Source organism: Hydra viridissima, unplaced genomic scaffold (assembly GCF_058129835.1).
Source record: "Hydra viridissima isolate aposymbiotic clone 2 unplaced genomic scaffold, HvirCarnegie_v1 scaffold_3, whole genome shotgun sequence".
NCBI classification, from domain to species: Eukaryota; Metazoa; Cnidaria; class Hydrozoa; order Anthoathecata; family Hydridae; genus Hydra; species Hydra viridissima.
In genome coordinates this window covers 17,128,393-17,153,032 of record NW_028324302.1, presented here as the reverse complement: position 1 = coordinate 17,153,032, position 24,640 = coordinate 17,128,393, and the positions used below count along the sequence as shown (strand labels likewise).

General features: G+C 28.8%; 4 protein-coding genes across 7 annotated transcripts; all 4 read right to left on the bottom strand.

Annotated features, from left to right (window-relative positions):
• Window positions 1-401: 401 nt before the first annotated feature.
• On the bottom strand, window positions 402-6,490 carry LOC145196770 (lanC-like protein 3). Of its 2 annotated transcripts, XM_090082984.1 has the most exons (6): window positions 6,224-6,490; window positions 4,451-4,666; window positions 4,217-4,331; window positions 3,836-4,120; window positions 1,576-1,917; window positions 402-1,491 (listed from the first exon to the last, which is right to left on the bottom strand). In XM_090082984.1, the coding sequence occupies exons 1-6, from the start codon at window positions 6,263-6,265 to the stop codon at window positions 1,259-1,261; spliced, it is 1,233 nt and encodes a 410-aa protein (XP_089939110.1). In that variant the 5' UTR covers window positions 6,266-6,490; the 3' UTR covers window positions 402-1,258. The 2 variants fall into 2 exon arrangements, with proteins under 2 accessions (XP_089939110.1, XP_089939111.1); XM_090082985.1 differs by lacking the exon at window positions 6,224-6,490 and having other exon boundaries at window positions 4,461-4,666.
• Window positions 6,491-6,804: 314 nt separating this feature from the next.
• Window positions 6,805-7,239, bottom strand: LOC145200438 (uncharacterized). The gene has a single exon (XM_080074495.2). It carries the CDS (start codon window positions 7,237-7,239, stop codon window positions 6,805-6,807), a length of 435 nt encoding a protein of 144 aa, XP_079930621.2.
• Window positions 7,240-9,335: 2,096 nt separating this feature from the next.
• Window positions 9,336-10,922, bottom strand: LOC145200437 (GPI alpha-1,6-mannosyltransferase 2-like). 2 transcript variants are annotated; one of them, XM_080074493.2, is made up of 2 exons: window positions 10,673-10,791; window positions 9,336-10,328 (listed from the first exon to the last, which is right to left on the bottom strand). In XM_080074493.2, exon 2 carries the CDS (start codon window positions 10,255-10,257, stop codon window positions 9,382-9,384), a length of 876 nt encoding a protein of 291 aa, XP_079930619.2. In that variant the 5' UTR covers window positions 10,258-10,328; window positions 10,673-10,791; the 3' UTR covers window positions 9,336-9,381. The 2 variants fall into 2 exon arrangements, with proteins under 2 accessions (XP_079930619.2, XP_089937860.1); XM_090081734.1 differs by having other exon boundaries at window positions 9,336-10,922.
• Window positions 10,923-11,289: 367 nt separating this feature from the next.
• LOC145200436 (triacylglycerol hydrolase DDHD2-like) lies at window positions 11,290-23,229 on the bottom strand. Of its 2 annotated transcripts, XM_090081733.1 has the most exons (19): window positions 22,874-23,229; window positions 20,792-21,082; window positions 19,972-20,552; window positions 18,546-18,753; window positions 16,550-16,639; window positions 16,316-16,454; window positions 16,107-16,209; window positions 15,618-15,723; window positions 15,448-15,482; window positions 15,220-15,308; window positions 15,010-15,139; window positions 14,791-14,889; window positions 14,218-14,441; window positions 13,282-13,351; window positions 12,425-12,436; window positions 12,096-12,186; window positions 11,794-11,955; window positions 11,489-11,663; window positions 11,290-11,380 (listed from the first exon to the last, which is right to left on the bottom strand). In XM_090081733.1, the coding sequence occupies exons 1-19, from the start codon at window positions 23,097-23,099 to the stop codon at window positions 11,329-11,331; spliced, it is 2,883 nt and encodes a 960-aa protein (XP_089937859.1). In that variant the 5' UTR covers window positions 23,100-23,229; the 3' UTR covers window positions 11,290-11,328. The 2 variants fall into 2 exon arrangements, 1 of the variants encoding a protein (XP_089937859.1); XR_016450710.1 differs by lacking the exons at window positions 11,290-11,380; window positions 11,489-11,663; window positions 11,794-11,955; window positions 12,096-12,186; window positions 12,425-12,436 and having other exon boundaries at window positions 15,212-15,308.
• Window positions 23,230-24,640: the final 1,411 nt, after the last annotated feature.

The following is a 24,640-nucleotide window of genomic DNA, read 5'->3' as shown; positions in this document are numbered from 1 at the left end:
TTTTAACGACGCCTTTGGAAATCTTAGACAGTTAGATTTTTGTGAAAGTCGATCATTTGATCAAACTCACAACCAGTAGATCAACATTGGAAGTTGCTACAATAATTCGAATTTCGAACTTTTTAAGGTGATTTGAGTTGTAAGTCTTCGTTTTAGAGTGATACGAATTTTCCCGAATATTATCGAAACACCCTATAATACAAAAACTAATGTCTAATAGGCTAATCTTACCATATGAAGCTTCTAATATTTGGGGATGTTTCAATGGGTGAAATTCAATTTGACTTGATGTATTTTAATTATCTGTGTATGTTTACAAAAAATGTTGTATCAAAAACGTATTACAGCTTTCTAACTTATTTTAGTAAAACCTCAGATCAATGAATGATGACATCTATTCAGATATTAAAACTATTTTCTGACCAAGTGACCAGGTAGGCAAAAACGAGCAGCCATTTTTTCTAACTCTTAAAATATATTACGTAGAATATGGGAAGCATCTGAACACCTTCAACAGCTTGTAAACCACAGATTTTCCTACTTGAATTGAAGGTTATGAATTATTTTTTGTAAAAAATGCTAATTTTTTGCTGGAAAGATAAACTGACCTTATAAATAAAAAGTACTGCCCTTTGCCTTTAAATGTCTTAACATATATCAAAATAAGTAAAAAAACTTAAAAAAAAAAAACATAGATTTCTTTACAACGTTGTGGATTTTTTGCAATTTTACTGTTTTTGGCCATAAAAAACATACCATTTTTCACTTTTAAGGGGACCTCTCTGATCTCTATAATAAAATTTAATAAGATCAGTGGGAGTTTCAACAGCCAGTGGGGGCCTATTTTCATAATCAGCTAAACTGTGATGGAAACTCGGCTCACATCCATGATAACTATGACCAAATCAAAAGAAGAATTGCAAATTCACTTGTAATCACTTCAATCCACTTATCAAGTGAATTATTGGTTACATCTAAAAAGTTTATTTCATAATTTACAAAACTTTACAACAAAACGCACAACGACAAAAGGAGAAGTTACAAAATAAATTGATTTTAGACATCAAAATGCAAAACCATTTAATTGTGATTTGAGAAATTTCAAACAAGCTTTTGCTTCTTGTAGAAATTAAATTCCTATAACGCAAGATGAATTAATTGAATAACAAGATAATACTAAAAAAACATTTGAAGACGATCAATAAAAATAAAATCTTTTTCTCTTGCTAACCCTACATGAATACGAATCTCGTCATGCTCATAACTCATAGATTTCCATAAACGGAAAATGAGCTTCATCTGGCTTAACAAGATCACTTAAAAAACAGGCTGTTCCTGCAATCCCTTCGAAGAGACTGTATGGTGCATCTGGGACTCTAGAGTTTGATTTGAACTCTTCCGTTTGCATAAAAGCAGCAAACTGTCGTGCTCGTCTTAAATGCTTTTCGTCATGAGTCAGTCGAAAAAGTAGAAGGAAAGAATAACCGTTACCTAAAAGAATTTAAAATACATTAAAAAAGTTGTTTTTTGTAACAAAATTATATTTTGAACTGGAAATTAGTATAAGAATTGTACCTGCAATACCGTGACATAATCCGGGCCCTTTCCTAAGTAGCCCCTTTACCCAGATAAGCTCTCCACAACGCAAAGCTGCATCTAAGTACTTTTGATCCTTCCATACCAAATAAGATTTTGCTAAAAGGTAAATAACACCAGGGGCACCATGACACCAATGCATGAGCTCATTCCAATCATCCCGAGTTTCGTTGGCAACCGGTGGATAATTACCGTTTTCTTCACATCGTAGCAGAAAATCAACTGACATTTTTATATCTTGTTCAATATCAGGTTTGGTAGAATAACATTGTGGGAAATTAAGAAGCATTAACAATATAGAAGTTAACCCGTGTCCTGCGCCTAAACAAGAAGTTGTACAGTAGTTTTCATAAATTTAGACGCACTCATTTTTTTTTACATATATGTAAGAAAATGCTTAAAATAAAAATAAAATAAAAGTGCTACCGCTATGTTTGATATATAAATTAGTAGAGGAAGTGAAACTCTATTATAAAGTACCTTAATTTTTTTTTACAGGATGTTTATTACTCATTTTATACAAATTAACACAAAAAAGTTATTTGATAAGTTTGATTTTATTTTATTCATAAATTTAGACGCAAAATCAAAAAAGTCTTATACCTTGTTAGTTGATAGTTAATTAGTAGTTTTTTTCCCATATTTCTCATTAATAGGCCTAAATTAATTGCTTTTGTCAAAAAACCTTATATAAATATAACTTACCTGGAATTATTTAATCATTATTTAATAAATAAACAAAAGTTAAGTTAGTTTTGCACTAAAAAGACGCGAAAAATGGGCAAAAGGCGTATCACTCAAGCTGAAAGATGGCAAATTATTGCTCACATCAAAGAAGGAACCAAAAGTAATAGAGAAATCGCCAGGTTAATTGGAGTCTCTGAGAAATGCGTTCGGACAACGAAGCAAAACTTTCTTCACACTGGTGGTGCTAGCGAGAAAACGAGGCCAGGTAGACCCTTGTCAACTACCAGAAAGGACGATAGTGCCCTTTTTAGAGCTGTCAGACCTAATCCAAGAATTAGTTACAAAGAATTGAACATAGAATTCAATACAACGCGAAATACATCTATTTCTAAAAGCACAGTCCGTCGAATACTTATCAAATACAAGACTGGAGTCTACTCTGCTTTGAAGAAACCGCTCTTGCGTCCATTTAATGAACAAAGGAGACCAAAATGGTGTCGTGAAAGAAGGTATTGGACAATAGAACAATGGAAAAACATTACGTGGAGTAATGAGAGTAACTTTGAGCTGATCAATCGCAAATCTAACATAACAGTCAAAAGAATGGCTCACGAAAAGTATTACGCCAGGTACATTAGACCGACTGTACAAAGTGGAGGAGGCTCAATAGGAATCTGGTCATGCTTCAATGACAAAGGTGTTGGTATGTGCCAAACATACACCGGAAGAATCAACTCCATAATATACGTAGAAGTACTGGAAAACAAACTCCACCAATTGACCTGTTTATGCTCAATGATAAACCATGGAAACTTCAACAAGATGGCGCTACTGCACATACTGCATACTCTACAAAGAAGTGGTTCAACGATAATAATATCAAGACAACACCGTGGCCTCCATACTCACCTGATTTGAACCCAATTGAAAACATTTGGGCTTGGATTGATCGTGAATTGGCAAAGGTTCAAATTTCCACATTGGCAAACTGAAGGACATCCTTAAGGAGACCTGGTATAGGGTCCCAGAAGCGATGTGCAAAAATCTTGTTGAGTCTATGCCTAGAAGAGTTCTTTGTTTTATTAAAGCAAAAGGCGGATACACAAAATAGTGATTAATTCATAAATTACGCCTCCTAATGTATCGTGCATCTAAATTTATGAACAATTTTTTTTGTCTTATTTTTTTAATACCATGTAGTTGTATCTAAGTATTACTTAGTGTTTGTATTTTTTTTTGTAATTTTTTTTAAATTTTGTATTCTGTATGTATTTATCTAATAAATAGAAAAAAAACTAAACCGAAATCTTTTTTCGTTATTGTTTTATTGTTAAAAAACTAAAAATTTAAATTCTCAAATATGAGTGCATCTAAATTTATGAAAACCACTGTATGTATGTATGTATGTATGTATGTATGTATGTATGTATGTATGTATGTATGTATGTATGTATGTATGTATGTATGTATGTATGTATGTATGTATGTATGTATGTATATGTGTATATGTGTACATATATTTATATAATCTTTAGAAAGATCAATCACACACCAAGATACTCTGTATCATAGTAAGAATACAAAAGTGGAGATTCATGTTTGTAATACCGTGACATGCGACGACCACTTTCAATTGTGATATTGCATATAGTTAGAATCATTTCATTTGAAACCACCATTCTGCTTAAGCGCTTATTGATAGCATATGCAGCAGCAAGATATCCTGCCCTACCAACAAATAACTCATCAGAGCCATGTTTAAAAAATTGAATTGGTTCACAATATTTTTGCATACTGAGGAATTCTTGAATATACTCATTGCAAAGATTTTGGAGGCCTAAAAAATTGTAATAAGAATAAATAAAAATGATGTTGGGAAAAAAACATCAATTGCTTTGGTGTTGTTTTCAATAAAATAACATTTTATATGTACCTAAAGCATCACAAACCATGATATTTACAGCATATATACCAAGATGACCAAGAAGAAATGATGCTCCTATCCCATTTCTGCTTGGATCCATTTTTTTTATTTCACGTAGACTAGCCTATAATTATTGTATTTCAAATACACAGATCATTTCAAAAAACATGACAGACTTAACACCCAATTTTAGACAACATCCACATAATTATTTTTAGATTCAAATAACAACAATCATTAAACCTTAGCATACTTCTCCGCAGCAGCTAGAAAATCGCTTTTCTTATCATCAAACAATCCTGTTTGTGCAACATGATAAAATGCATAAGCTATCCCAGCAGCTCCAACATAAAGACCTCCTTCACAGCTTTCAGGTGTAATTGGACTGTTTTTATTGATAATTTGTAAAAGAATTGGCACATACTCTTTTTGTGCAGATGCTATGATGTCAGTATCCTCCTAAAGATTGTTATTAGGAAATATACCACCTTGGTTATATTTACAGTGGTTTATTATCTTAAAAAAACATTCTCCAAAATCAGAAAAATAAATAATTATAAAAATAAAATTATAAAAACAGAAAGAAAAAAAAGTGAAAGAGGAGAAAAACATATTTCAAAGAAACAAAACAAAAATTGACTGAATGAGATTTTTTAAAAAATATGAAACATTTTTGAAATGAGTTAAAACATTTAATTGCTGACAAAAATGTTCAGGTTTATCATGTGAAAAAAAGAATCAATGAAATGCTAATTTGAATCTAGTACCTTAAATTAAGTAAGAATCTCAAAATAACAAATCAAGATGGGAAATGGAAAAGAATTCATCATACCAAAAGTTCATTATATGAAGCATTTTAGATGGAAAGTTATGTTAAAGAAAAACAAGGTAAAGAGTTTAGTTTGTTGAATAATAGTTATTAAAATTGTCTATCAAGTGAAACTTTTTCAAGAAAAAAACTAAAGACAAAAAGATTTTACAATATTTAACTAATATAGCCACCATCAGCTGCAAACACAACTTTAATCCTGGAACTTTCGCCACACACCCTAGATGACTCTGGCAATTTTAAGCTTCTACTTGGTGATGGCAGCTTTGAGAATGCTAATATTAGGATACTGATAATCACACTCCTTGGCCTAAATGTATGCCCACATTGAGGAACAGAGAGATTAAAAATCAGACAGAGAGGGTGGCCAGATGTGCTTTGGTAAAAAATCATGGTCTCAGACAGCCAGGTTTGCAACTTTTGCTGGGGGACAAGAAGTGTAATCTTAAACAAAAAAAAAATTCTTGTGCATCAGGGAAAGTCACAACAAGGAAGGATACTAGCCTTAAAACTTGCTCTAGATACTCTTCAAAACTTATCTGCAAACTTGTCTTAAGAAAGATAGGTGGAATTTTTTCTCCTGAAGAGGCAATGAATCCAAATATCATGACCTGTGCAGGACTTTTTGATTGATCTGATCAAATCAGACTCTTTTAACATTCTTCATGGTAATGAAACAATCAGTTGCTGGTTGAATCAACAGTGAAATTTTATCTGACTATAACACTCAATTAGGCATTTTTTTCTTTAACAAACAAAAGGGCCTTTTGGAATATTCCAGTCTGAAAGCCAGAAATTTTTTGGGATACACTTCTCACTTATGCTTCAGACACAATGAGGTCTTTTCCTATTAATTGTATTGACTTGATGACCTGATGAAGTTCCTACCAATCTGGCTTTTAATTGCATTGACTAGCCAGGGTATGGCACTTGAAGGCTTTCTTATTTGTCTTGAATTATCAGAAAAAGGATTATATCAGACAATAGAATTATTTTTTGTATATTTTTGACAAGTTTTTCATTATAAATAAAAAAAAATTTATGAAACTTTTTTTTTCCTGCACAAAACAATGTTTGTTTTTTGCAACACAATTAGTATTGATACTTATCATATTAGGAGGGAAGAAGGGGAGGAGGGTTGTTACATCAAGATTATACTACATTTACAAAAAAAAAAAAAACAGCACCTGATCAGAAAGGATGTTATCAAAGTACCTTGGGTGCTGCATCTTGTTAATTTTACTGCAACATTAGTTCTAAAAATTAAGTAAGACAGTAGCATTAAGACATACAAGTCATGCTGAACAACTCTTACTTTAATATAAGGAAAGCTCCTTTACATTATTAGAAACAGAGGTTTTAAAGTGAGAAATTAAAATGAGAAAAAACTCTATTCTTAGTCCTATCTTTATTGCAAACAAAAAGGTTTGTTAAAGTGAATAAGAACTTTTTTTTTTTTTTATCAAATACAATGAAATGATGTCAGCAATTTTGCATGAATTGCAGTCTAAAATCTCAATTCAAAAATTTAAATAATTTTTATTTACTTTCAAACAATATAAGCTTTTTTACTAAATGAATTTTGACAACATTTTTTTACATTAAAGATTACAAATATATAATTGAAACTATTGTTCACAGAGAAATTCTGTCAGGAACATTTTCCTTTTAAAAAATACTTTAAAATGTTCCCTTTCAAAAAATATACACAAATCTTAACATTGTTATTTGTAAATATATGCATATATGCAACAAGATGCACCAAGTATTAACTGGAACAAGCAATACACAAAATTCGATCAATAGGAGTCTCATAATTAGTTACCCAACAGCTAAGGCAGAAAGTATTTTCACAGTAGTCACAAATCTTGCTGCATTTCTCTCTACAAATATTTTTGCAGCAATAGTAACATGAAGAAATCAGAGTACTGTCTGGTTTTAATTGACAAAAATAACAATGCCGTTTTTCTTTTAGAACTTTAAATACTGGACCAATATTAGTTTTTCCTCTGGGAGATTTTTCAATGTTGTTATTTAAATTTTGCACCTCATTTTTTCGTGCTTGAATTGAACCAGCCAACATAAGTTGCTTTGTTTTCTCATAAACTTGTTGTTTGTAGTTTTCTTTACCAACATGGTGCATGTCTATGTGAGTCTTGAGCTGATTATAACTATCTTCAAATGGACATAATCGCTTTGCCATTACAGCAAAATAATATTTTTAACTGAAAAATGATGAAAGCCTAACATTTATTTTGTCTGAAAAATTATGTTAACTGCATTTAATACTATATTAATGGTAAATACTCTGCATTCTTTTTTGCTTTGTAGCTATTCATACTTGTAGAATTAGAGTGTAAGTTTTTATTTGATATTAGTTATTGACTGTATGTTATGCTTAAAACTGTTAAATGTTTACAGTAATAAATTGTTAAATGCTTCAGAAGCTACATAAGTGCTATTTAATATAAAAAACTAGAATTAAAAGAAAAAAGATTATTTTGGAAACTTTTTGATTTTCTACAGTGTGCTGCATAAATGTTAAAAAAAATTTCTGGTGCAGGGGTGACCTTTTTCAAAAACTAAACCAAATTAATACCAATTTTATAACTTAGGAACATGGGAATACAAAAAGTCATAACCTTTTATATATATATATATATATATATATATATATATATATATATATATATATATATATATATATATATATATATAAATATATATATGTATATATATATAAAAGGTTATGACTTTTTGTATTCCCATGTTCCTAAGTTATAAAACTGGTGTTAATTTGGTTTAGTTTTTGATTAAGGTCACCCCTGTACTATATACACACATGCATGTATGTAGTTATATATAAATACATTAAACTAAAGGAAAATTTAAAATATGCTATTATAAAATTATGGGGTTTCGGCAAATTAAAAAAATTCAGCTTCTTGGTGTTATTTTTTCTTTCTGTATGGTAACTGTCTTCTCATTCAGGTTAGCAAACTGAAATTCATCTGGAGGTAGAAAAAGCTCCGAAGGAGGAGGTTAAATGATTGAGTTTTCCGCGCGTATGTAGTAAAAGATTCTAACCCATCGGTTTCAAAGTTTTAAAGTTAGTGACATATTAATATTTGATTAAAGACCAAAGAAAATCAAAAAATATTTTTGTAAACAAAGCAAACGCAGATTAAATAACAAAATCAAATGCGAGATTTAAGAAACGAAAAATCTTTTAATAACGTCATCAAACTCCAATTGATGTAAATTGTCATTTTCGATATTCGTTATACATTTTAGTCTATTTATTTCCACATAAGTTATACTAAAATCTCTCGTCATTCATAGATGACCGAAGACGATTCTTTATAAACTTCATCTTTGAAAATGCATGTACCCTCGTTGTATTGGCGACCATCAACACTATATACAGTCCTTCTCTCTTTGAAAAGTGAAGACAATGTCTGCCAGGGTATAAACATGCAATTTTAAACCCCAGAATATAATATAAAAGTTAAATTAAGAATATACATGAGAAGTTGAGAATTGGCAATAATAGGAGAAATTTTATTGGAAATCTACAATCTTTGAAATTTACATCACTTTGAATGAATTGAAGATTTTTCTTGACTCAAGAAACTTCTTCAATTTATTCAAAGATAAATTTTTTTTTTTTAAAATTGCAACTTAGACAGTCCAGGTCACCGTTTCTTAAGCAGATGATGGCACAAACGGTCTTTCTATACTGTTCATAAGTTTCTGGGAGAATTAAACATTTTTAACTGTTGGAAAAAACCACTAAAAAAAATTAAACGATTCTTGAGATACTTGTGTTTATTTACTTGTTTCCAAACTGTTTTGGCGCCATTTTACTTGCTTTTTACTTTTTTAAAAAACAATGCAATTATATCTTCTATTGAGATTGGAGAATATTTTTTGTTTTGATCTATTAAAAAGCAACAAAAAAAAAACAAACAAAAAAATACAAAAGGAAAAACAATAGCTTTTAGTGGCGAAAATAGTGAAATATAATGAAAAGTTTAAAACTTAAAAGTCTAACGAACGTTGAACTTGGATTTCAAAATTACTTGCAATGGACTCGCATTGGGATGCGGTATCAACGTTCAGAAAGATTTTTTTGGGACGTTTATAAAATATTTATAAATAGGTGGACATTTTTTCCAAACTGTGTGCAGAATGCATGTAAACAAAAAGAAAATTTCAAAAAGTTTTTGATTCGCTTAAAATTACTGATAATTTTGCTTTTTTTTGTCTCCAGAAAAAATGAAAATTAAAAGGCATCACTGCTTTTTTTAGTTTTATCTTTTCAAGATGATATATATAAGATTTTTCATGTCCAAGGATAAAAATTACAATGGAATAAAAGCCCTGAAATGTTATATACAACAAAATATGCTAAAAGACATTTACCTATAATTTGATTTGAGTTTTTATCGAACAGAATAGAGGCTATTGTCCAATATAAAATTGGACACGATGAAAATAGCATTCTTGTCAATATTTGCACATGAAAACTCACCAAACCAAGAGAAGTAAGAAACAAACAATGCACTAAGTAAACAAACAATGCCGGTGCGTTGAGAAATTTTTCTTTAGAAGGTTTAGACTTTACTGTAAATCCCAGGTATTTAAAAGTGGGAAAGGAATCATGGAGTGACAAGAACTTTCGCAAACCAAGCATCACTATAGAAATGACTGGAAAGGCTAGCAAGAAGTTGGGTATTTGTTTAGTATCGTAATATTTTAAAAAACCAACATTCCAATACTTTAATTGAACATAGGAGTAGGATGATGGGATATTTTTATGACACCAATGAGAGTAAGACGAAGTAACCACATGATTACTGTGACAGAAATATTCATAAACACAAAATATGTGGAGAGCAAAAACCGCAACCGGAGCACTTAAGTAAAAGCACAATGGTAAAATAAACTTTAAAAAATCGGTGAGAGATTGTAAGAACATATTTGGATGAAATAAAACCAATATTGAGGCCGGCTCTTTGAAAAATTGTACAATAGAAGTGCTAGCATTCTTTTTTAAGAAGAAATATATCAAAAACACCAAATTTAAAATACCATTTGATCGAGTGACAATCGATAGACAGATTATGGCACTTGCTTTTAGAAAGTGCTTCTTCTCAAGGTAAAAAAGTGAGATGAACTGCAAACTTGAATACAGTGATTCGCTATACGATGAAATCATAAACACATTCGCAGGATTAAATATAAATAACAAACTCGACTTGACAGCAAACTTTTCACCAAACAACGCGTCTGTTAGTAGATAAAGATAATAAGTGGAAACAACAAAAAAAAAAGAATTCAGGAAAAAACTGGCGACATAAATTGCAAAATACTCATTGATAGATAAAACTGCCAAAAATCTTGAAAATAAATTCAGCAATAACGGAAAAGCTGGATAGAAAGCAAGCATTTGTTCATATTGATAACCATACATAGAAATATGAACAAAATAAACGGAGTCCCACTTATTTATACCGTTGAAAAATTTAATACTACTATTGAAACGTGGTTCAAATAGTGGAATTCGATTTGCTGAAGAATCAAAATCTTCAAAACAAGCATCTAGCACGAGTTGTAAGATGAAAAGTACCAACCTCGATGCAGCAGCAAGTTGAATTAATCCTTTAAGTTGAAACAGCGACATGATGTTGAAAATTACCGTATTTGGTTTTCATACCTTTTAAATTCTTCTATTAGCAATTTGTAGAATTCGCAATATTCTTAATTCGAATGTTTAATCTTGACTTTTTTAAATTAAAGTGAAACTGAAGAATAAAAACGATGTTAAAATTTGTTATCATTACATGTTGATGTTATCATTTCAAATATATAAAAAAAGCAAATCAAAAATAATTTTTAAATAATAATTATTTCAAAAATAATTCTTCATTTTTAATATTCTAAATATTTTCAAATAAATAAAATTAACAATAAAACTTATATAATATTGAGAAAAACAAAACAGAAGACATTACAAAACTCGTTCTTATACCATTAGATGAAGTGGAAAAAAAAAAACACCTTTAATTACAAGAGCGTTAAAATAGTAATTTATCATAAAATAATTTATCATAAATTACTAAAAGTAACTGTTTTATAAACGTACACAAAATAGTCAACAGAATGGTGCAAATGTTTATCACAATATTTGAAATAAATGCGCATCATGAACGTTTTTTTTTTTTTTTAATATAAAATTATTTTTTGAATAAAAAAAATTCCTTATTCTAGACGAATATTACGTGTTTCTTTATTTGGAATAAATATTTTTGAGTAGAAGCAAAGCTGTATCTTCTGAAGTCCTAAAAAATAATTTTTGTAAATTTAAAAACTAAATAAAAACTTATAATACAAAAAAAAAAAACCTAAGAATTTTGGGAATAACTACTAGTGGTACGAAAAATTCTAACCAATAACAAGTGTGGCTGCTCAATGCAAACAAATATTCATTTAACATTTCTAAGGGACGCTCTTGAAGAACGTAGTCAACACGTTTGCCACCATTTATCAAACCAAAATTAAGCATTTTCTCTCTTTTTAGTAACTCGACATCATTCTCTCTTTTTAATAACTCAACATCATGAGCTAGAAAAACAAAAATAAAAAATATAAAATTAAAAAAAAATAATAAAAGATGAAAACTCAAACCCTGATGATAAAATAAATAGAAGTATTTTATTGAGGGAACTGCCATTAACCAGTAACGAATTCTTACATTCTTGGACGATATTGCTCGTTTCACTTTGAGATACTGTCTGTTGCTGCTGAGAGGTATGAGCACGTGCAAAGTCATGTATAGAGGACCAAGTACGACTTACTGCATCTATCAATCCTGTTTTTAAGTTGGCCCCAACTCTTGATAAGTTCTCTTTAATTTCTAAAAAATCAAACACTTGAGAAAAAAAAAAAAAAAAGAACACTAAAGTCGTGAAACTTAAAAGAAAATAATATTTAGAATAAAAAAGTATAAGAAAATCTATAAATGATATTGATTTCATAAGCATAGAACAGGCTCACCTAAATGAATCCTTTTCCTTCCTTTGTGATGGGGGATAAGCACAGGAGGTATATCTATTTGCTCGTTTATCAGCGGTTCCAAACGATAGACCTGTTCCCAAGAGTTTTTACTTTGTTAGGATAGAGTGTTTAAATAAAAACTTATGCTTTGTTACAAAAATAGAACTACATTTATAAGCTAATTTTGAACTAATAATAGTAATTAAGGGAATTAATTACTGCTATTTGTTAAAATAAATCAAAAATATAATGATTATTACATTTATTAAATGCAATTTTAAAAAATTACTAACAAACTTTTTTTTTAAAAGTTGAACAAAAATTCTTACCACAGGATCAAACTGCAAATCCCATAAAAAAAAAAAGAAAAGAAAAAAGTGTTAATAAATTTATTGAATTATTTGAAAATAAGAAAATAAAGGTTGACACATAAGAATTTATCACTTTATATAGCTTGAAACTTCTTGCAAACTCTGGTTCACAGTTTCAAAATACTTTTTTTTATTATGAATTTTGCCTAACGAATGTGATTGAAGCTACGTTTTCTTAATTGCAAAAAGAGAAATTTTTGTTGGGGACAAACTTTTGTGTGTATAAACAATGTGATATGGAAGCACTTTAAACTTCCTTTCTACATAAGCTTCATCAGCCATAACATACAGTCATCATCTATGTTTTAGCTGAAGAAAATTGTTTTGTGTTAATGAATGGATTTCACTTTAGATGTTTTAATGTTGTTTTTACACTTATCACAACATCACATTGAGCAAAAACCTGTAGCTAAATTACAGTTGGTATTGTTATCCAGAGCCTTTAGTACTTTCTGCAACAGCAGTGGTTGACAATGACTTCAAGATCCTGTTTGACATCTAAATAACATCTAAATAATGTCTAACTGTGTCTAGGATGATTCTCTTTTTGTAAACACTTAAATTAGGATGTTTTTGTGCTGCAAATTCAGGATACTTTTTGTGTAGCAGTGCAAAATCTTTACTCGTACTTTTTCTTTTCTTAGGCTTTTTGAAAAAAATTCTTTTGAATTTTTTTTTTCCTGAAACTTGACAAATTCTGTTGAGCATATTTTTATTTAAAAAAAAAAGCAACAACTTAAAAGCAAACATTTTTGTGAAAAATTCCAATGTGCCAACCCAAAATTTTAACAATTAAAAGATAATTGTTCTTTTACCGGATGAAAAATGTTAAGGAAATGATTGCAATTTGGCAGCTTGAAATTTTGACCAATAGTGGTCACACCTCTGTAAATTGAAAATTACAAAAATTACTGTTAAATTAACAATTTGGTTCGTAATTAAAAGAGAAAAAAAAAAAAGAATACTTAAATAAAAGATAATATCAATGAGTTTACAAGGGTTAACAAGCTATGCTAGCAACATAATAGTCTTACAAACATACACTTTGAAAAAGGATTTTAAGAATTTTTTGAATTTTTGTAGTTTTTTAATTTATTGTATTTTTTAAATTATTGTAGTTTTTTAATCATGAATAGTTCAAAAATTTGAACTATTCATGATTTTTTTCTTTTTGTTTATGTTAAATCATGTTAAAACAAAAAAATGATTGTGGACACTTTTTACTTCTTATGCGAAATATCTAAAATTTTATTTTTGACTTATGCTTTTAAGACCGTAGTATATTGCCTAGAGCATAGGATTCATTAACTCATTAGCTGATTTATTACATTCAACCATCACACCTGCTTTTTCTGTGAAATAGCAAAAAATGTTAATTTTTTCAAATTTTGTAGATGATACAATTGGAAAAACAAAACAAAAAAATTTTTTTTTTTAAAGTTTGCAAAAGCTGTTGCAAAACTTCTGTTGATGGTATTTTAAACCAAAAGTTTATAAAATTCATAAATGGTTACTTTTAAGGTTACTTTTTTTAGATGTTTTTGAACATGTCTAATTTTTTCTTGACGTATAATTAGATACACACGAATTCCATAATTTTTTTAGCCTATAATTTGAGATTTGTTGCCAAAAAAATGTTCACATGTTGGTGTTTCACAAGAATGAAGAGTATAATGCCTAAAAACAGCAAAATGAGTTAAATATCATAACATAAAAAAATATTATAATAATTTTAAAATTTATTTAGAAACCTGCAAGTCAAAAATAGCCCCAAAGGTGAACCCAAAGCAAACAAGGTATCAGTTAAAAAATCTAATTTTGAATATTTAACTAATGGCTGGCCAGTACCCGCTGTACCCTTTTTGTATGGCATCTGTACACTCTCTTTGTTAAAAGATTCATCTGCATTTACATGTGTCTGAGTTCCACAACTTAACATTTGGATAGATCCGGTTGGCTTAACATTACAGGATTCCTGTACAAAAATCAATGAAAAATTTTAAATTTCTAAAGAAAAAAAAATATATATGGATATTCATGGATATTCATGATTGACTGCTAACAGATCAAAATTCTAAAAAGTTTTTAAAATGCTAATTGAAACAAAAACTGGTACTATTCCAAAAACTGATAGAATATTATGAAGTAAAGATCAAATTTTTTTAAAACTATTATCAGAAGCTAAGTAATTTTCAGAAGATTATTAGATAAAATCTTGAGTTTGTCTTTAATTATTCATGGTATACCCTTTATTTCAAATGAATTCATTTAAAGGTTTCAAATCAAAACCAAAATATGTAATAAACCAAAGCAAAGTATCAAACCTTTCGACTTTGAGCAAAATCTTTAAGAAAAGACATTATTTTTTTCCGAGGACCAAATTGAACACCAAGATCTTTCAAATCAGTCTCAGAACAAAGAAGCTGAAAAAAAAAAAAAAAAAAAAAAAATTGAAATTAATTAAATTGTAAAAAAAAAAATAAAAAATTTAACACAATTATATAATACAAATATGCAAACTCATTAAAAAATAGTAATAATACTAGAGTCTCTGTATCCATCTGTTCCTCAGCAAACATAGATTCAAGATGCAAAAGATTAAGTTGCATAAGTATTCCATTAACTGATGGCAACTTTTCCACTGCATTCTGGGATATTGATGGTAAAGTAGTACTAGTAAAAGAAAAGAAATGAAATTTGAAAATAGAAAACAGTAAACCACAAAAAAAAAAAATTTGCAATAACCTTATTACTTGGTTAAAGGTTGCACATCAAATTTTAATTCACTATCTTCAAAATCCTTTGATGGATATTCATGATTGACTGCTAACGGATCAAAATTCTAAAATGTTTTTGATGAGAATGAGTTGTTTAAAAAGGTAAAAACTTTAATTTGGTTTTCAGCAAAAACATCTCAAATGCTAAAAATGCAGATAACCCTTACAATCTGCAATTATTTTTTTTGTAGCAAAAATGATAACCTGGTTAGCTAGAATATCAAATAAGATGCATGAACCTAAAAATATTAATAATAACTATAATTAATTTTACATAAAAAAAACTTTTTAGTTTAAAGCATGCAACTTTAATTTTTAAATCAAATAAAAAATAAATAAATAAAAAATAAAAATAAAACAAGATAAAAAAGAACCTAAACTGTGTCCAACAACACAAATTTTCCCTTTAAATGATGGTGTTCGGGATAAAAATAATGCATACATGCGATTCATTTCATTTACAATGGTATCACAGATTGTCTAGGAAATATTGATTAAAAAAAGAAAAGAAAATATTTTAATAAATAAGTTAAAGATAAGTGGATCTTTTACGCAAAGCATATACAGTGTTAAAATAAAAATAAATAAAAAAACAGTGCCTAATGCAACTTTTAAACAAGACTTAACAGAGGTTTGGCATAGTGGCCTTAAGTAGCAGAAGCAACAAAACTCAGATCTTACGAACCATCATAAAATTTATTTAAAAATAAGCAGTTTTTGAGAAGCTATTTAACAACAAACATAACTTTGCACATAAAATTGATAAATTGTCTGCGTTTCTCAATATAGATTACCTACATAAAATTTGCTAAGAAAAGTTTCTCAAAAGCAAAACTTTAAAAATAAAAAAAAAAAAAACATACCTGACAGTACAAAGGACTTGTATAAAACAAGATATCTGTTAGTGTCTCATTTGTAAAATTACGCAGCTTACTAATACTTGGCAAAGATAGCATCTTCAACTGGCTATATTAAAAGTCATAAGCTGCTTACAAAAAAAGAAAATATTTAAATAAATGGTGCATTATATGAAAACATTTCAGACTAGACAAATGTATGCTATTTTAAAAACCTGTCCACTCCATGCAAGTCATCCCTTAAACAAGAGTGCCACTGAACTGGAATAAACTCAACTCTACTAGCAGGCTTCTCATCAACAGTAAATCCATGAGTGTAAGTTAAGTCCAAGCTGATTTTGCGAAAATCTTCAACTATTTAAGACAAATAAATTCTCAGAAAATATTTTTCAATCATATGAAAGAATTTTCACCATAAACATCAAAATTAAATAATGTCTGGTTTTTACCACATTCAACAATAGAACGCATCTTCAAATCAGCAACAGGACCAATACCATGAACAACAAATACTAAATGGTCAATTTCTTTTCGCTCTCCTGTCATGTAAATCAAAATAAAATCAATACACATTTTCTTGTAATAAATAACAAATAAGAAATGATTTTTTACTTTTTTATTAACTTAATTTTTTAATGTTAAAATCATAAAAATTAACAAGTTTTTTTTCCAATCAATTGTTAATGTTTAAAAAGTCATTGGTACCAAATTGATATTTGATAAACTAAAATATAGTTTTTTACCATTTTCAAATATCTTATTAGTAAATTGTGACTGTAAATAATTAAATGATTGGTTAGTTAAAATAAAATCTATTGTAAGTTTGTTTATTAAGAAAATATTCTAAAAATCTCAAAATTAAAATTTAAAAAATTTTTAAATATTTAAATTTATGAAAATTTTAAAGGAGTTACAAATTTTCAAAGAATTTATGGCGAGTCATTTTGAATTGACTTAGCTCATGGCTGACAGCAATGATAGTGATGCACCTTTGCTTGTCCTGCTGTGAAATGTTCTTTGATTCAGTGCCAGGAGAAAAATGGAAACAATCTGAGATTTCTAGGCTCATTCAAAGCCCACTGGACATAACACAAATGTGAATTTTGTTTATAACATTTAATAATCATGATTATTTAAAAAAAAAAGTGAATGCTAATGTTGTAATGAAAGTTATATTTACTTTTAAATTTATATTTTGGATAAATCCAATGGTTTACTGAGAGCATTTTATTTTGAATAAATGAAATGGATTCCTGAGGCCCGTTTTACCCATACAAAATATCAAACAAGGTAGTCAAACAAGGCTGTGAAATTTTCAATTCTGACTAAACCCTTTTCCTCACATCTGACTAAAACTTATCCTTTTGCAAGAAATATAATACATATTACTAAATAAAAATTTCAAAAATATTAGATTGCCATTTGCAGCAGATATATAGCTTTAAATATAGTTATAGTATAATTTGAAAGAGATTTAAATACCTTTTTTATGATTTCAAAATTTATTGAAACTTTACTTTCCTAAATGTAATAAAAATTAATTTTACAATATTTTAAATTTTTATTTGTTTGAATATATTCACCTTGCTATGCCAACATTTGGATTCATTTTCAAATTTGTAAATTGGAATGTGGGTATCTTGTCAAGATTACTGTCAAGGTTTATTGATTTTATTGATTATGTCAAGGGTAATTGTCAAGATTTTGAATTTGCAAATTACAGTAGCTAGCTACTAGCTACTTTGCATTTTTTTAAATAAAAATTGATTCAACAAAATGCATATTAGATTTAACTTAAAGTGTATTGGACTTTTTTATTACTTTCGGCAATTGAAAATTAACAAAATATACATTTGAGCCACAGTAGCACACTGGTGGATAAAAACTTTGTAAGATCTCAACTTTGCAAGTTTAGTAAAACATAGTATATGCATTCTTTTTAACTGAAAATTGATTTAACAAAATAGTTTTACACATGCTCTAAAAGATATTAGACCTTTATGCTATTGATGAATATGAGCTAATATAGCATTTGAACACTTTCTCCAACTATTGCCATATGCAAATCTTTATTCAAGTTTTTCATCAAATATATAGCTTTATCTTTTGTTTTATCTTTTACTTTTAAAAAAATAGATAAAATGGCTGATAGAATTTTGTGGATGGTTTTGGATGCAAAAGGAACTGAAATCTTTTCTTATGTATAGCAATATACAACTAGTGGCGTAAATGAAATTCATTCAGTTTTTTAAAACTTACTGGTGTATATTTTGCATCTTAGGCCAATTAAAGTGTTAATACTCATACCATTGTAGTAAAACGAAATGTTTTCCGCATATACTACACTACTGTAATTGGAAGATTCAGAAGTAATAAAGACTTGTTGTCTGAAAGTACAACAAAATTTAAAAAATAATCAAGAAAAAATACCCTCTGCTACTTTACCTTGCTGAATTAACTCTTGTAGCTCTCCTAGTCCACGCTGTATAACTTTTGGTCGTGTTTTTGCATCTGCACCAGTCCAATCAACATGTTCAACATTGGATACATACTGAACAAGCACATTTGGGTTGTGGAAAATTACAAACGTATTTGGTGCAATATCAACTCTAATATTGTAAATTCCACTATGCATCATTTTGGCATATTCTAGCTAAACAACAAAAAAACTTTTGCATCACATAGGTTGTAAATTTCACTTCAGTTAAGCTGATCATAAATTTTACGCACAAAATTGAACTTTTGAAAATTTGTAAAACCACACATAAAGTGAAATAAAAAAAGTTTCGGTAAAAATAGTCAAAGGCTAGCCTCGTTTAACGAAGATAGGTTGTTGATGTTGACAACCCAACAGAATTTTATCAATTTTTATCATTCACTTAAGCATGCATATAGGTAGCTTTATGTAAAACTTTATGTAAACTTTTGTCATTAAAAATTCATTTTTACTACCAGCATGAAAAGATCAAGAATTATATTTTCACTGTCATTGCCAGTATGAAAATACCATGAACGGTAACTTCAATGAACCTGACAGCATAAAAAAGCCATAAATCAAAACTTCAATAGCTGAGCCAGCATTAAGTGATCACAAATCAAAACTTTTAAGTACTAAGCACATTTCTTAGAGATTTTTGATAACAAATTTCTTGCCTAGCATCAAACTTTTAAAATATTTCAAAAAAGATATAAGCAATCGATGAATGTTTCTAAAACAAATAGGTAAGAAAAAAAGTAAAAAAATAATAAACTTTTGTCATGTTTATATTTAATGATAATAACTGCCTTTTTCACAAGTTTTTGGAGCAAATAAAAATATTCACTTGCTCAAAAAACCTAACATTCTCCTCATATTTTTTAACGCTTGACAATTGTCCTTGTTGAGCACTTCCCCTTTATACATTTTTAAGAAATACCACATCAATGTCTAAACAACACAAATTTTATCAGATTACAGAATCAATGACCAAAAGATTTGTTTGCGAGATCAGCTTTTGTATGACAAGGCAAACCCTTCTGTAACTTTCTCAATAAAGCAAAGTCTTTCTTGGTCAGTATCAATGGACTCTTGTAATCGTAAAATGTTAACAATAACTTTACTCTGATTATTGAGGCATGAAATATTTGTTCAAAATGTTAAAAAAAAAAAAAAATAAAAAATAAGAAAAATAAGAAAGGAAATGTGTTAAATATTATCTTTAGAACAACATTTTTTTTGTCACCTTTTTCTGTCATTTCCAACCAAAAGATGTCTATTAAAAATTTACCATAGTTAAAAACTAGGCTTTGGTATATTTTTGGGCCTAATTGTACATAGTATATAAAGATAAAAAAAAGAAAGAGAGGAAAAGTAAGATAAAACAAAACTAACCTCTAGAGTATTGGAAATAGGTGAGCTGTAAGGGATGAACAGGCTTTCTTCCTTATAAAACCATGTACACCTTCGAACCTCACAGTGCGCTTCACACCAGTATACTGCTTTTCGCTGAAGTGTAGACAAATCAACATCAAAACGCCCACCATCTGTAGTTACAATCTTGTTAGATAATCTTTGTACAAATGCTTCCTCAAGGTTTCTTGAATCATAATATGAAAATGGTATCCAACTCTTGTTAAAATAAAACCAGTGAGGAATGACAGGAGTAAAATAAACACTTCCTGCAGATTCAACCGATTGGCCAGCACTAATATTAAGATGGTTCTGATTTCCAAAAGGGTTACCTTCGTTTAACTGCACTCCATCATTGAAAAGAGATTTTGCACTTGTGTTCGGCTGTTTGACATAGTATGGATGACTGGGCTTATTTAAAGAATCTGGAGGAATTGTTGTTGGGGGAAAGACTTTGTAAGGTAGACTTGAAAGTGGAGAAGCAGCTTGTGAAGGCCTTACATTTGGAAGAAATTGATTTGTATAAACTGAGGAACCAAGTGCTGTACCACTAGTGTGTTCAGCTGAATGAAAAAAGATTATAAAACTTTACTCATTTGGATCAGCATTAATTACACACCTAATTTTAAATACAAACATTAAAAAAAAACAAATAAAAAAGGAAAGTTTTTATCAACAATATAAAAGAAAATAATTTTAAAAAACTATAGAATTAAAAAAATTATAGATTCACTTTATTTTTGGGAAGAAAAGTACAATAACATTAAGACAAATAAAAAAAGTACAAATAAAAATAAGTTACCTGGAGTTTCTTGCAAACCAGATTTTACTCCTTGCAAACCTAATGGTGATGCAGATGTTTGCAGTCCAGATAGAGGTGTTAATGCTTGCAGCCCTGAGTAAGGTGGTGATGCTTGAGGTTTAGATGGAGATGCTGATAATTGCAACCCTAATGGAGGTGTTGATAATCCCAAACCAGATGGTGGCAATGTGTTGTGTTGTGATGATATTGAAAATGCTGATACTTGCAATCCTGGTGGTGGTGTAGATGTCTCCAGTAAAGGTGGAGGTATTGATAATGGTGATACCAAAGCTATGTAAAAATTGGATAATGAATTTTAGTACTAATAAAATCTTTTATTTCATATTTTAAATGAAAAGGTTTGTGAATAATCTTTAAAATATTTTTTAAAAAGAAACTCCTTTGCTTATTTACTTTTGGTAATAATAACCAAAAAAGATAATTTTAATAGCTCCTTTGCTTATTTACTTTTGCTAATAGTAACCAAGAAAGATGATTTTTATAGCTTTGAAGTTTAAAGCAATATGTAAAAAAGTTTTGTAAAAAGATTTTTTGATTTTTTCATTATTAAACTCAAGAAAACTATTTTCATTTTTAAAAGTTTCTTAAAGACAAATTAACCACATACAACTATTCTCTATAAGTTTTGATTTAAAGAGATTTATTTTAAATAAATCTTCATTTTTTTTTTTTTTTTACAGGATCAAAAACTTAAATGCTGTAAAAAAAAAAAAAAAAAAAAAAATTTTGAAAATTTCTTTTCAATATCAATTTTTTTTTCCACCATCTTGCCAGCAGTGGGATTAACACTTGACCTAAAGTTAGGTTCTATTAAATAATTCTTGGAATAATAAACCTTCACATATTTTAGCATACAAGGGAGTATGAGGTTGAGAGGGTTGGGGGCAAGTAGAAACATTCATAAATTCATCCTAAAAAATGTAATAACATAGTAGTCATTGTTTACTTTAAACATATTGAAATATATCTGTTTCAGTGTTCCTGTAAATACTTTATTCCTCTATAACACTTTCCTCAATCAAATAACGAATCTTCAGATTAGATTATCTGGACAAATAATAATAATAACCAAGATGCATGGAAATCAGAAACAAGATATGTGAAAAACCATAAAACCCTCTATCACTAAAAGATAGATAAATATCAGATCAGAAAGATTAGAGTGACATTACTATATTTTAGTTCAATTTTCAAATTTTGTAACATAATTTCATAGCTTCTTTACAGAAAATTCATTACTACTAATACAAAATATTATGTTTGTTGATACTAATAGTCTAATGGTTAGCTTTAGTTTAACTATTACATTCCCTGTATATTGCGTAATACTTATAATAATTTATCTTATTTCCATAAACATAATTTTGCTTTCTTACCATCTTAACAGTCTTGTCTTCCTTATAGGAAAAATTTATCATTTTGTAACTCACTATTAATTTAATAACAATTGCATTTGATAATAAAACACTTAACATCCTTTGAAGTAACAAGAACTATAAATGATTAATGTGACAAATTCAGAATATCTAAATCCTTAAAAATAAGTTGGAGTAAAAGAAAACGATCTTGGTAAAATACATGAAAACTCTTCAGTGCTATCTGCCTTAAGTAATAGAAAACTAAAAATGTTAGCTCAACAACTTAGGTAAGAAATGTTAACTTGATTTGTAAATACAAAAATGTTTGTGTTTAGTTTTTATTTTTTTCAGGGGGTTACAAAAAATAGAACTTAAACAGAACCTGGGACTACAAGAACCTTTAGGTGGAATAAATAAATATTATTATGAATTGTTATGGAATTTAAATTTCATTAACTAAAAAGTAAGCAATACCTAACACAAACGTTAAATGTTATAGGAGTCTTGATGTTGTCTTCTTAACTACTTAACAGAAAAATTTCCCCAGTTCATGCAGAATAAAGAATAAAAAACTAAAAAATAGCAGAATATTTAAAGATTTTTCACTTTTAAGTAAATGTATGTATGAAATGCAATATTCTTCAAATTTCTATTTTATCAAAAATCCAAGCTCATTATCTATTAGACATAACAAAATTTTTACCTTGGCGTTCATGTTCAGAGTGTGACATTTGTCTTGATCCTGAGAGAAATGGCGATAAAAGAGTTTCTTGATGTTCACCACTAGGTTTTTGAGAAACTGCAGCTACAGGTAATGGAACAGGAGAAAATATTGTTGGAACGTTACCGAGTGAGAGATTGCCATCTAAGGAATGGCTAAAGAGCCCAGCAGCAGAAGATGGTTCTCTTTTCTTTGCAGAATCGCCCATTTCAGAACAATAAGTCTGGAATTAAAATCAATATCTATTATCTTTATCTATCTACATATTACTTAATTGTACTGTATTTCTATTTATATTTAAGTTCTATGAAATGTCGAGTCTCGTAACATTTACACGAATCAATGCGTTTCGCTTTTTCAGTGCGAAGGAGCAAAGAGGATATCGAAAATTAATATTAGAATGACATTCGAGATTTTCGTACAAAACATAAAAGCGTTTATAAAATATCTACTCAATTTTTATAAGTAAATATCAACTTGAAACATTTTTTCTTAAAGTATTAATAGTATTTATATAACACCGTGATTTTGGGTGACATTACATTGTGTGAATGGGGAGGGGGGGGGGGTCTCAGAGTTGTTATATTGAGCTTTAAAAGAATTTTTTGAAGTTTATTTTTACATATTGGTCTATCAGTCTATGATAAAAGTCTTTAATAAAAAAAATCAGCCCTTGATAAAGAAAAAAAAAACAAAAACATGGTAATCGGAAAGTTTAATTTACTTCTGTTTATTTTCAAAAAATCTAGTGTTTATATCTAATTTATTATAAATATTAAATAGCAGTATAAAGTCACTCCATACCATTAAGTGATTTTACACAGCTTAAAAATAGTAAAAAAGGTTATTTAAAATTACTAATTTTTTAAGTTGACTTATTACCATGACACCATGAGGTATATATGTGCCAGTCTGGAGCGTATTTTGATCATTCACTGCTTAAATATTAAATAAAAAAGGAAAAGACGATGTAATGTCACTCCAAACAACGGTATTCCATCTGTTTTAAATACGTTTTTTAAAGTGATTGGCTTATAATTATTTCTTCATGAAAACGACATTTTTATAATCAGGCTTTAAGAGCTTGAATATGGATAAGGGGAATTAATAACACCGCCTCATACGTCGTAATGGTTTTTATAATATTTGAATGCAGTGGAATACCAAGGATCTAACCTTGGAGTAGGTACAAGTGGATAAGGAAATTTTCAAATTTATCTTGATGAAAGAACCATTATAACTAGACTGAAAAATACATATTAGTTCTGCACTGGCTAGTATTCTATTTAAATATGATTGTCCATCGAAAAATCAATATTATACAAAGTGACCAACGACCATACGTTATATAAGATGAAATTTAATGCAACATAAAAATTAAAAACTGTCCATACTGGGCTCAGAAGATTTAGTCAGTGGCAAACCATTAATTCTTATATTTTAATGACGAACGCAAAAATTATTTTTGTTTATGGCTTATCGCAGACTTGAATCAAACTCTATTACAGAGATGTATTAAGAAACTCTATTACAGAGATGTGTTAAGAAATTAATAATTCAGCGATAGCCCGAAATTCGACTAGGATGCTGCAATAAAATTTTTAATCCCTTTTGTTTGTTAATTTTGAACCAACAACACAACCAGTCTGTGGTAATTGTCAGTAATCTGAACCCAACCAACATGAAGGTCCGATCAAGAGCGATAACTGATTTATGAATTTTTTTTTTTTATTGGAGAGGGAAGATACA

Bases quoted from the DNA above. Each gene is read 5' to 3' on its own strand.
- LOC145196770 (XM_090082984.1), bottom strand. From the start codon at position 6,265: ATGCAGCACCCAAGGTACTTTGATAACATCCTTTCTGATCAG. The intron at 4,121-4,216 runs GTACATATAAAA...ACAATTTTTTAG, and splicing joins CATGGTTTGTGATGCTTTAG to GCCTCCAAAATCTTTGCAAT. The intron at 1,918-3,835 runs GTGTGTGATTGA...CTTCTTGTTTAG, and splicing joins CTATGATACAGAGTATCTTG to GCGCAGGACACGGGTTAACT.
- LOC145200438 (XM_080074495.2), bottom strand. From the start codon at position 7,239: ATGGCAAAGCGATTATGTCCATTTGAAGATAGTTATAATCAGCTCAAG.
- LOC145200437 (XM_090081734.1), bottom strand. From the start codon at position 10,722: ATGTCGCTGTTTCAACTTAAAGGATTAATTCAACTTGCTGCTGCATCG.
- LOC145200436 (XM_090081733.1), bottom strand. From the start codon at position 23,099: ATGGGCGATTCTGCAAAGAAAAGAGAACCATCTTCTGCTGCTGGGCTC. The intron at 20,553-20,791 runs GTAACTTATTTT...TTTTTCATTCAG, and splicing joins TGGTTTGCAAGAAACTCCAG to CTGAACACACTAGTGGTACA. The intron at 11,956-12,095 runs GTGAGCCTGTTC...TTGATTTTTTAG, and splicing joins AAGGAAAAGGATTCATTTAG to AAATTAAAGAGAACTTATCA.